This window comes from Miscanthus floridulus, chromosome 1, assembly GCF_019320115.1.
Source record: "Miscanthus floridulus cultivar M001 chromosome 1, ASM1932011v1, whole genome shotgun sequence".
In the NCBI taxonomy this organism is placed as follows: Eukaryota; Viridiplantae; Streptophyta; class Magnoliopsida; order Poales; family Poaceae; genus Miscanthus; species Miscanthus floridulus.
The window spans coordinates 134072963-134085463 of NC_089580.1; the positions used below are offsets into that span (position 1 = coordinate 134072963).

The following is a 12501-nucleotide window of genomic DNA, read 5'->3' on the forward strand; positions in this document are numbered from 1 at the left end:
AGAATTAAGAAACCATTTTCTTCTCTCTTTCCTCCTTATTTTCCAATGCCATATCACTATTTTCCTTACTTGGCACCCTAAATTATTGCCATAGAAACCATCCTAATCATCACACTGGGACTACCCTAAATAGTTTATTATAAAAATATATATTACATGATTTATATGATGATTCTTACTATGCAACATAAATATTAGTTATTTCTTTAATATATTTTATCGAACTTGAGACGGGTTGATCACTACTGAAAAGCGAGATTTATATATTTCTTTTATAAATGGAGGGAGTAATATTGAGTATTTGTCTCCAGCATAGAACACGTTGAGAATATCGGGTACCATTACTACAGAACTCTAATGTGCTGGAGGGACAACTTAATGACCAATAGAGAGTAAGTATACGTACAGCTCCTCAATTGAAGCTACAAGTGCATCTACCATTTCTACATCCACATAGGTAACCGTATTCATTTTTTTTTCTACACAGTAAAGTTTTGGCTGTGGAGTTTGATGACAAGTTGATACGTACATGGGAGTACTATTTCATTTACTGTGCAGCTGGTTTTAAGTCGCGCACACTTGGAGACTACCAGGTATCCTTTTTTATGCACATTGTATTATTAAAGGGCCGGGGGAAAGCATGTTTTAATGTCCATGTTCATGGTAACTGGGTTGCCTGACAGAGTGCCTCTTCTTTGTATGGAACGCAGATTGTATTTTCTCGCCCTGGCAACGTCAAGCTGCCAAACTATATGACCATCACATAATAACATTTCAGGAGTCAGGAAATCGTTTTTTTCTCGTCTAAAGTTATTTACCAGCTCAATAATCCGCCCAGGCCAGGGTTGGTACTTTATCTTCAGAAGTTGTCCTTGTTCTTGTGATGGCCCAAAAGAGATTTTTTGAACACTTTTTTAAAAACTATTTCAAAATTTGACACTGTTTTTTTTTTATTTTCAAATCTAACACTTTTGGATGCGCCTATTGCCACAACGCGGCCAAACAACGCTGCCGCGCCATGCATGGCGGTGCGGCAAAGGCGATGACATGGCAGGGGCACGGGCCCTGACCGGCTGACGTGGCCAGCGCTGTCGCGCCACCCATCTTGGCGCGGCAGTGCCGCGCCATCGCCCACGACGCGGTAGGGCTGACTTAATGTCACGCCACGAGCCTCCCTCCCTCTCTCTGCCTTACGTCGAACAGAGGTGAGGGCGCCCGCTCCGCCCCCCTCCCGCCTCACAGAAGCCTGCCGCCGCCCGGCCCTCCCTCCCTTCCCCAAGCTTCTCCTAGGCCTCGGTCACAGTAACGATGCTCTTATTTGTCGTTTGAACGGTGGTTTCAAAGATTATGAATGGTAGCAAGGGTTTGGAGGATAAGTATATTTGGGCTAGGGTTTGGAGAAAAATATTAGTTTGATTTTATCATTGTTAAGGTTAATTAGTTAGTTAGAAGCATGTTACCATGTTTAGTGTGAGGTATTATTTTAGTTGTAATGCAAATGGTTCTCCTTTACATTAATTTGCGATGTTTTGATTGATGTTAAATTACAACCGTTTTATTAGATACAAGACATGTATTGGGAGCAGTTATGGCGAAAACGGGGTCGTCCTAGAGAATTGTACCCAGACGCGTCTATCAAAGATGCCCCCGTCCCTCCTAACCTCCTTGTCCCTAACTGTGACTGTGGTCGTCCGGCCGACGTGTTTCAATCGAGACATCCAGACACAACGGCTCGTTGCTTCTACATATGCAGATGTTTTAATATAATTAATTCTTTCCGTATGTCTTTTTCTTCATTTGTGTTACTAGATTACTAATATTTTGTTGGAATCTTGTTGTGTAGGCCCATGAGAGGTGCTTTTTCTTTCAGTGGATCGATGGTGTAGACAAGTTTGACCCAAGGTACCTCCTTTTCGACGATTGTTGGAGAGAAAGACATCCACGTGGGCACTTCGAGCGGTGGGTTCCACCTCCCCCTAACCCTCCACCAATGACGGCTAAGGAGAAGCACTTAGCCACAGTTAGACGACTCAAGGAACCTCCTCTGTGCTATTGCGGAGATCGAGCTATGATAAACCCTGAGAATACGTTGGAGTTTGTGTGTCAAACAAGTATGAAGTAAGTGGACAGTGTATCTATTGAAATGTTGAGCTAGAGGTGTTCATGTACTAATGTCACCTCTTCTAGGTGTTTGCATTTGCGAAGTGTCGTTTCAAGGAGTGGCTTTATGGTCCTAAGAATCAATGGCCGGAGCTGCCAAAGGAAAAGGAAAAGGAAAAGAAGAAAGAAAGGATAATTTTCAAAGCACCACCTGTCATGTGCGAATGTGGTGTTAAATCCAACTACGGTCTAGTCCCTTCGGAGCTTAAAATAGCCATTATTGCGGCTATATGGTTGACTATGATAAGGTTGGTTATTGTTGTGGAAAATATGAAATCGTATTTTTTTCTTTTGCTAAGACTTATGATCTAATTTTTTGTTTCAACAGAGCACTAAAAAATGCAAGTGGGAATCTTATGTTGGTCAAGCTAGGTTCTTGATGAGTTAAAGGGGAGGCAAGTAATTGCACGATAGAGGGGATATGGACCTGACTACGTCGACCTGTTCGTTAAACAGCGGAATAAGGACATGCGTGAGTTTACTAGACAGAGCGGTATTCGTAACCCGATCGGTGTCAGACTTGACAAATGGGGGTTGGAGAGATGGAGGGCTTAGAGGACAAGAGGGCAAAGAAGGCTGCAATGGAGGAGGAAAGAGTACAGATGCAGGTTTTAAACGACCATGTTGCTGCATTGTGTGCAAGTGAGTCATTAGAAGCCTTGTTATTTTTGTTGCCTGCTTTTATATGTAATATAATCGCGTTGCTAACTTGTTGCATTTTATACATGAAGGGATTTGATGCAACAGGGAGCATGCCGCAGAGGTGGCCCATGCAAGGTATGTGGAAAAGAAGTTACATGAGCACAGAACGTGAGCTGGTCACAGGGTTCTATCTCCGATTGCGTTGGACAATGAGGGGGACGAGGATGAGGACGACAATGCCAGGTTGAGCGATCTCATTGCTCTAGCGGAGGCGGGCTTGTAGGCGAAGAAGGATGATGATGACACTGGCAGACTAAGCAAGCTCATTGCTCTAGCAGAGGCGGGCTTGCAAGCGGAGGAGGATGAGGACACGTTCTTCTCTCATGCCACAGAGGCCGCAGATGAAGCAGAGGCCGCTTACTATTGGCGACAGGCAAATTAGGGCAATGCAGGTGAGCCTAGCCACATGAACAAGACGGAGGAGAACGCGTTCTTGTCTCAGGCCACAGATGAAGCGGAGGTCGCTTACTATAGGCGATAGGTAGATCAGGGCAATGTAGGTGAGCCTAGCCACAACAACGAGGTTGTGGTAGAGGATTGATACTCGGACGACGAGTTGATTACTCATTATGTTTCTGACCGAGGATTTTCATGCTTTAGTAATGAACAATGTTGTATTGTACTAGAATTTTCATTGTGTTGTCTTATGTTTCCTTTGAACTATTGATGTATTGTACCCATGTAACGAATATTGTATCCATGTAACTTTCGTTGTGTTGTCATTTGACACAAAAAAATGTGGTGTAAAGGTGTTCCTTGCTGAACCTAACAGAGGGATCACCTAAACCCCTATATTAGCACCATGATATTACGATTAACCTCCAAACTAATTCCCTTAATCCGTCAGGTGCTCGAGGGCTACACCCAACGTGTACGCTCGCGGGCACACACTGATAACATAGATGGGCCATCGGCCCTAAGATGGCCCACCTCATAAGTGGCTGAAGACCTTGGTGGAAGGCCTCCAGGCAAGCCCACACTCGTACCCCCGCGCTCGGGGACTCGAGAATGATCATAGTCTTGGGAAGCCTAACTGACCAAGGAAGGTCAGGAATGGTGCGCTCCTAAAGCGCCCACCCGATCAACTGCTTGCTCGGGGCAGACGGGAGGAATCTAGACTCAGGTTCTGACAGATGCCCGAAGCCTGACACGCGGGCAGAGTTGCAGGGCTCTAGGCCCTATTGGAGCTCTGTCTTCTCGCCCTCGCGAGGTCATGTCAGCCACTCCCGGCTCAAGGACTTGCCCAACCCCAAGCATGACGCAACATGACAAGAGTGAGCCCACAACCCTTGCATGAGGAAAGATGAGGGCACACGGGCTCACTGATCAGTCTCTCCCAAGCATGTGCCCGCTACCTTTGGCGTACAATGGACGCCGCAAGGAGGACAAGCGCAGATGAGGCATTACAACAACTTTGATCCCTGATGATCAGCACCAGGCTCCTATAGGCAGTGGTAGAGGCGGTTCAGCGCTGTCGGCCATGACCACCAAGAAGGAACAGCGTTCGACGCGGCCAACAACTCGAAGATTATCACATGAAACCCTAGCACTCCCTTGCTCTCCAAGGGAGCTTCTAGAACCTATTTTTTCCTTGTACTCTTCTAGACCTCCGGCATATAAGACAGGCATAGGCACCCTTGGAGGAGGGACGAGTCCTAGAAAACCCGAGATCACTACGAGCTAAGCGCTCTCCTACCATTTCTCTTCCTCTTCCTTTGTAAGAACTCGATTGAGCATTTTAACATGAAGAACTAGTTGTTGGACGTAGGGCTTAGATGCCCGAACCAGGATAAACCCTTTGTGTTTTGAGTGCTAAACCATCGGAGTCCCACACATCGACCAATCGATCGAGTCACTAATCACTGCCACAGTTATGAACCCACGACACGGTGATCGAAGTTCAAATTGTTAGAATAGCTAGGGCAGAGGGCGATGGCGGCAAAGACTTGGTGCCAGATGAAGTGTAGTAGGAGAAGGAGGTGAAGCCCACACCAACACCGATATTGGATTCACGTATCTTCCCACACACTCCTCTCATTTTTCACAGCATGGATCAACGCCGACAGTTTAGGAGTCCTTTTTGAGAATTATCCAGGGAGCAGAGGCGATGATGTGGTATGTTTAATTTTAGTCAAAAAATAATAATAAAAGGATAGTCTTGGAGGAACTACTTTTTTGTGCACCTTTTAAACTATACGAGATGCTCTAAACGTCCTTATTACCTTGCCAACCGGCACCTGACCGTTGTTAGTGGTTCTTGATCGATGCCTTTGAATCAAAATATCAAATGGTCACTGAACACGAGTGGCAGGTAGGTATGACAGTTTGACCTCGATGAGTAAACCTCCCGCATGTGCGTGGTACATGTAGGCCGGTGTTAGGACTTAATAGCTGCCACTACAGGAAAATCAGGCTTTGCCGACTGCCAGTCTCTTTCCCGACTGCCTTTCTCCAGGCAGTCGGCAAAGGGGCTCTTTGCCGACTGTTTTTCTCTGGCAGTCGGCAAAGAGCCTGGCAGTCGGCAAAGCCTCTCCAAGGCAGTCGGCAAAGGCTGGCAGTCGGTAAAGAGGTCTTTGCCGACTGCAAAAGACAGTCGGCAAAGACAGACCGTCGGCAAAAGTGGTCGGACGGGACGGAATTCCGGGCCGTCGGCTTTGCCGACTGCCCTCCGTTAGCAGTCGGCAAAGGCCTGCCCTATTTGCCGACTGCCAAGGAAAGGCAGTCGGCAAAGAAGCTCTTTCCCGACTGCCATGTTAGGCAGTCGGCAAAGATTTTTTTATTATTATTATTTTTTATCCCAGTTTTTTTCTGTGGGCAGTACATATTGTTTGAAATCTCATGTTCAAATTTGGGACCTTTTTATGATATTTTGCTATATTTCATTCAATTATTTTATTTCCTTGCATTTTCTCGCATAGTCCAAATTTGAACTGCAGGTGCATGAAATAATGAAACGCAGCCGTTCGAAAAATAATATTCATGTTGAAGAGTGTATTTTTAGGCCATGTACATGACCCCACTCAAAAAATTGAAGGTCTTGTCCACGACAGATGACCATCCCGATGCGGTATTAGTATTTTTTAATTATAAAAAATCCAAACGAAGTCTGAAAATCACGAAACTTGGCGAGGTGTCATGTTATCATATGCGGATACCATGGTAAAAATTGGACGATGTTTGGAGCAAGTTGCGTCATCTGATGTCCAAAACTCCCATATCTCACATGTGATATCATATGTGATCACATGTGAGATATCAGAGTTTTGGACATCAGACGACGAAACTTATTCGAAACATTTTCAATTTTTTACCATAGTCTCCACATACGATATCATGATGTCTTGCCAAGTTTCGTGATTTTCAGACTACGTTTGAATTTTTTATAATTGAAAAATACTTCTACCGCACCGGGATTGTCATCTCGCGTGGACAAGACCTTCTAATTTTTGGGTGGGCTCATGTACATGGTCTAAAAATACACTCTTCAACATGAATATTATTTTTCGAATGGCTGCGTTTGATTATTTTATGCACCTGCAGTTTAAATTTGGACTATGCGAGAAAATGCAAGGAAATAAAATAATTGTATAAAATATAGCAAAATATCATCAAAAGGTCCCAAATTTGTACATTGTACTTGAAACAATATGTTTAGCCCACAGGAAAAAATTGGAACCAAAAAACCAAAAAAAAAAAAAATCTTTGCCGACTGCCGTGGGGAGGCAGTCGGCAAAGGATTTGCCGACTGTATGCAGTCGGTAAAGCCTTTGCCGACTGCCGCTTTACGGCAGTCGGGAAAGGCTCTGTTGTTTTAAAAAAATAAAAAAAAGGAAGGGATAACCCTATCCACTCACACCCCCGCCCACCCCGCGACCCGCGCGCCCGCCCCCCGCGACCCCCGCCTTCACCGCGCCGCCGCCGGCCCCCGCGTGGCCGCGCGCCCGCCCTGCGCCGCCCCGCCGCGGCCGGCCGCGGCCAGATCCGCCGTGCCCCGGCGCCCGCGCGCGGGCCGCAGGCAGCCGCTGCCCCGCCCCGCCGCGTTCCCCGGCCGCGCCGGCCCGCCACACCCCCGCCCACCCCCGCGACCCGCGCGCCTGCCCCTCTCCCCCCGCTCGCCTACCCCCTCCTTCACAGCTCCGTCCTCCTCCCCCGCTTGTTCCCTCGCATCACCTCCCCTCCTTCGCCTCCCCTCTCTTCCTTCCTCTTCCCTCTCCTCCTCTCCCCTTCTCCCTCTCCTCTTTCCTCCTTTCCTTTCCCTCTTCCTTCCTCCCCTCCTCTTCCCCTTCCTCTCCTTCCCTCCCCTCCTTCCTCCTCCGGCCGCTGCCGCGCGCAGCGCGCTGCCCCGCCCCGCCGTGGCCAGCCGCGGCCGGCAGCGCCGCCCTGCCCCGGCCTCGTCCCCCCTGCGCCCGGCCAGACCCCCCCTCCCGCCGGCCATCTCCCCTCCCAGCTACTCCGTCCGGCCTCCGGCGCTCGTCCTCCGGGCTCTCCCTGTCGCTGCCCGCTGCGGCGCCGCCCGTTCTCCTCCTTGCCGAGCCGTGTATGTGATGTCGGCCATCGAGCCGTGTATGTGATGTCGGCCATCGAGCCGTGTATGTGATGTCGGCCATCGAGCCGTGTATGTGATGTTGAATTCTTTTTGCAGGTTCTGGAAACCTCTCCGTACAAGGGAGGTTCTGCCGAAAATTTGTACTTATATTGTTTTGTTGTGTTTCAGAAAAGCGCGGATCCGAAGTAGCCCCGTGCCTTGGTCGTCGGCCTGCACAGCGTCACCTCGGCACCTTAGGTATAACCCCTCTTCCCATATCATGGTCTAGGTCGCGTCACCAAGTTAGGTGTCTCCCGTCCGAAATTGATACAGTTGGAAGTAGTACTTCCAACCGTATCTGTTTCGGATTGTCCACGTTTTTTGGACAGCCCACGGATGCGTAGATGGGTTAGCTTCCATGTCTTGCTCATGTCTGAGTCGTAGTTTCGGTTGCACCTCCCGGTTGTTCTCCGGATACACACACTCCCTACGGGGACGTGTATCTGGAGAACAGCGGGGAGGTGCTGCCGAAATTCCGATTCAGACGTGGGCATGCATGGAAGCTAACCCATCTACGCATCCGCGGGTGGGATTAGGACCTATCCTTCACCTATTAGCAGGTAGGAACGCCATGTAGATGCAATGCCTGGTTTTACTACTTGCTTATGCATACGTATTACAGAGGATGGCTAACCGTGATTGGATGTACACGGGCTTTGCAAGAAAGGACGAGGATTGGGTTAGGGGGACCTCTAATTTCCTAGACCAAGCATTTGGCCCGGCTGCTAGAGGGTCGATTCGGATGCCGTGTCCCTGTAGGAGTTGTAAGAACTCAAAAAGAAAAATAAAGGATGAGATTTGGAAAGATCTGTACAGAAACGGCTATGTGGAAGATTACAAGACGTGGATCTTCCATGGTGAAAAAGCCCGTATTAGAGAGGAGGTGAGAGCAGAGCTCGAGAAGTTTGATGGCGATGCCGGGGTGGATGACATGATTGTAGACTTCAACGAGGCACGTGGCAATGAAAGATTGGTGGAGGAGGATCCAGAGGAAACCGCAAAGGCGTTCTATGAAATGATGGAGTCGGCAAAGAAGCCACTTCACAAGTATACAACACTGTCGCAACTGGAATGCATGGGACGTCTAATGGGGTTGAAGTCGCAGTTGAACATGAGTCGGGAAGGCTTTAATCTCATGTTGCAAATATTTGGGGAAATGCTTCCGGAGGGTCACGAGCTGCCGAAGAATGAGTACACGTCACAGAAGCTCCTTCGTGCACTTAAGATGGACTATGAGTCGATCCATGCTTGTCCTAATGGGTGCGTCCTATTTAGGGGGGAAGACCTTGAGAGCGCAACACACTGTCCAAAGTGCAAAGCCTCTAGGTTTGTGGAGGTAGAGCGTAGTGATGGCACGAAGAAACAGTCGCCGATCCCAGAGAAGGTCCTACGGTACCTTCCTGTCATACCGAGGCTGCAACGGCTGTACATGACGGAGGAGTCCGCGAAACAAATGAGATGGCACAAGAATGGCAAACGATACAGTGGCAACATGGTACACCCATCGGATGGTGATGCATGGAAGTACTTCGATGCCCAACATCCGAGGAAAGCAGAGGAGGCTCGGAATGTACGTGTAGCATTCGCAACTGATGGGTTCAACCCGTATGGAATGATGGCGGCACCGTACACTTGTTGGCCCGTGTTTGTGATACCCCTCAATCTCCCCCCCGGCGTTATGTTTGATCCAAAGAACGTCTTCTTGTCGCTGATAATACCTGGACATCCGGGCAACAATATGGGTGTGTTCATGCAGCCACTATGGGATGAATTGCTACGTGCTTGGGAGAAGGGAGTCCGTACATACGATCGAGCTTCAAAGAGGAACTTCATAATGCATGTGTGGTACCAGTATTCGTTGCACGACTTCTTGGCGTATGGCATATTCAGTGGGTGGTGTGTTCACGGGAAGTTCCCTTGCCCAACATGCAAGGCAACCGTGATGTTCACCTGGCTCAAGAAGGGTGGCAAGTATTCGTCTTTTGACAAACATCGTCAATTCCTAGATGACAACCATGAGTTTAGACGAGACACCAAGCACTTCACAAAAGGTGTTGAAGTCACCGACCCCAAACCTGAGATTATGAGCGGTGCACAGATCCTTGCCCAGTTGGAGGCTTTGGAAATTGATCCAGACAATGGTGGTTTCAAAGGATATGGTGAGACACACATGTGGACCCATGTATCAGGCTTGCATAGGCTCCCCTACTTCAAGGACCTTCTTCTTCCACACAACATCGATGTAATGCACACAGAGAAGAATGTCGCCGAGGCACTCTGGGCTACAATCATGGATATAAAGGAGAAGTCGAAGGACAACGTTAAAGCTCGACTAGACGTGGAGGAGATCTGCGATAGACCAAAGTACGTGATGAAGACACCTGTTGAAGGCAAGAATTGGAGAAGGGGCCCGGCCGATTACATCATAAAAAGGAGCGACAGGAAGAAAGTGCTTGAGTGGATCAAGACGTTAATGTTTCCTGATGGGTATGCGGCGAACCTGAGTAGGGGAGTGAACTTGAAGACTATGAAAGTCTTAGGGATGAAGAGTCATGACTTCCACATATGGATTGAGCGGCTCCTTCCTGCGATGACCCGTGGATACCTCCCAGAGCCAGTGTGGCGCGTTTTGGCAGAGTTGAGCTATTTCTTCCGCCAGCTTTGTGCCCGTGAGATATCTCGGGAAGTGATTCTTGAGCTGGAGCATGCTGCACCTCAGTTGATATGCAAGTTGGAGATGATCTTTCCTCCTGGCTTCTTCCTGCCGATGCAACATCTGATTTTGCACCTGCCGCGTGAGGCACTTCTGGGGGGGCCTGTGTGGGCTCGTTGGTGCTATACAATCGAGAGGTGTTTGAAGACTCTTCGTAAAAAGTGTAAAAACAAAGCCAAAATTGAGGCTTCTGTGGCAGAGGCATTCAGAGTGGAGGAGGTGTCCAATTTCACAAAGGCATACTATGCTGAGAACACAACCCCTCGTTACAACGAAGAGTGGAGTTTATCTACCCTCAGCCTTTTCAAAGGGCAACTCGGAAGGGGAAGCACAGCTACCTGCAAGACGTTACAACAACATGAGTTTCACACTATCATGATGTACGTGTTATTGAACCTTGATGAAGTGGTTCCTTATCGAACGTAAGTTCTCAATGAGCTAGTTACATATGCAGTCAATATCCTCCACCTATCGTGCCGACATCCTCTCTCTTGTTTTTTCAGGGAGTATATTTGTCAATTCTGGAAAAGGAATAGACCTCCTACCAACGAAGAAGAAGACGGTCTTCTCAAAAATAACAATCCCGATTTTATCTCTTGGTTCCATACGAAGGTACGACACAACTTACCTCTTTTGAACTTTGAGATTCCACTTTGTTCCTAGGAGCGAGTAATGTAGCGATCCATCTGGTCTCAACTTGCAGGCATGCACGGATAAAGAAATGAGTGATGAATTGAAACAGGTTGCACAGGGCTTTAGATCTAGGGTGGAAACATTCACCGTTTATGATGTGAATGGCTATCGCTTTCGCACGAGGAGCTATGAGGATAGTCGGCCCACCCGAAAGACCACATGCTCAGGAGTTCGTACGTCCGGCAACGACAATCTCGACTATTATGGCATAGTCGAAGAAATATATGAGCTCCACTTTGAGGGCATGAAAGAACTTAAACCAGTGGTATTCAAATGTCATTGGTTCAATCCTAATGAAGTTAGAAGACAAGATGACATTGGGCAAGTTGAAATTCGACAGGATTCCGTCTATGCTGGTGAAGATGTCTACATTGTGGCTCAACAGGCCACGCAAGTTTACTATCTCCCATGGGCGTGCCAGGACGATAAGAGGCTTAAGGGTTGGTTCCTTGTGCACTCGGTATCGCCACGCGGTAAATTGCCTGTCCCAACTGATGATGATTACAACTTTGACCCAACGGCAGATAACGGAGAGTTCTATATTCCTGAGGGCCTAAATGGCCATTTGTCGATAGACATTGAATCGCTGATGGACATGGAAGTAGACAACGAGGTTGATGAGGATGAGGGTGAAGTAGTGCAAGATCCTGAAGACATAATCATGCTAGAGAAATGGAGGGCTTGTCGTGAACTAGGTGTTGAGGACAGTACAGCTCAGGCACGCAAGGATTTCCAGTGGAGTGATAGCGATGATGATGATGATGATGATGATGATAGCGATGACGTGGAGCCAACCACTATCGTTCGTGGAGATGCATTCTAATTCATGTATATACTATATTGTTTAATTATTACTTTGTTTTTGCAATTATTACTTTGTTATTATTACTTTGTTATTATTCTAATTCATGTGCTAATTGGTTTAATCTCTGTCTTTGTTTTTGCAGGCATAGGACAAAATGCCGGGCGGAAGTAGACCGCGGCGAAACACAAAGTCGATCTACGCACGGGCCCCGACACCGACAGGCATCGATGACGAGGCGTTGGAGGTGCCGACGTCAGAGGAGACTCGGTCACGTCGTAGGACAGCGAGGCAGCAGCTCTTTCCCTCAGACGACGTGCAGGAGACCGGAGACGACAGCGAGGAGGAGGAGGGGGAGGAGGAGGAGGGGGAGGAGGAGACACCAGGGGATTCGACTTCCTCAGGTTCGCGCAAGGTCTACCAGCGTGGGATCACACGTCTCCCTAGAGCGACGATCGCCTTGGAGCACCGTCCTGTGATTCGACCTGAAGGTTCTAAGTAAGTAACCATTTATGTTTTTACGACTTATTCATATGACATGTTTAACATTAAAACTTCAGACTAACAATTCTTCTTACTGACTTGTGCAGAGGCTGGCAGATTGTGAGCGGGGGTGGTGCACGCAGTCCGAATGGCATGCTGGGCCTCCTGATTAAGAAGCACTACCCTGGCCTTATCGAACTCGACGACGGGACCAAGGTGGTGCCTTGGCATTGGTCGGACTTCTACAAAGTCAAGGACGCACACGAGGTCCCCATCGCGACAAAGATCAAGATGGAGTTTTGGGTGAGTTCTTATTGCACTGCTTTGTCGATACACATTCGCTGGACGTTTTTGAACTAATGA

General features: G+C 48.1%; 2 protein-coding genes and 1 pseudogene across 2 annotated transcripts; 2 read left to right on the top strand and 1 right to left on the bottom strand.

Moving 5' to 3' along the window:
* The window catches only part of LOC136463590 (uncharacterized), a 44277-nt pseudogene extending 43510 nt beyond the window's left edge, over positions 1–767 (top strand).
* A 5999-nt stretch (positions 768–6766) lies between these two features.
* Positions 6767–7297, bottom strand: LOC136463600 (uncharacterized). The gene has a single exon (XM_066462585.1). The coding sequence runs from the start codon at positions 7295–7297 to the stop codon at positions 6767–6769; it is 531 nt and encodes a 176-aa protein (XP_066318682.1).
* A 775-nt stretch (positions 7298–8072) lies between these two features.
* On the top strand, positions 8073–11806 carry LOC136463607 (uncharacterized). The gene is made up of 3 exons (XM_066462594.1): positions 8073–10568; positions 10864–11655; positions 11801–11806. The coding sequence occupies exons 1-3, from the start codon at positions 8073–8075 to the stop codon at positions 11804–11806; spliced, it is 3294 nt and encodes a 1097-aa protein (XP_066318691.1).
* The last annotated feature ends 695 nt before the right edge of the window (positions 11807–12501 follow it).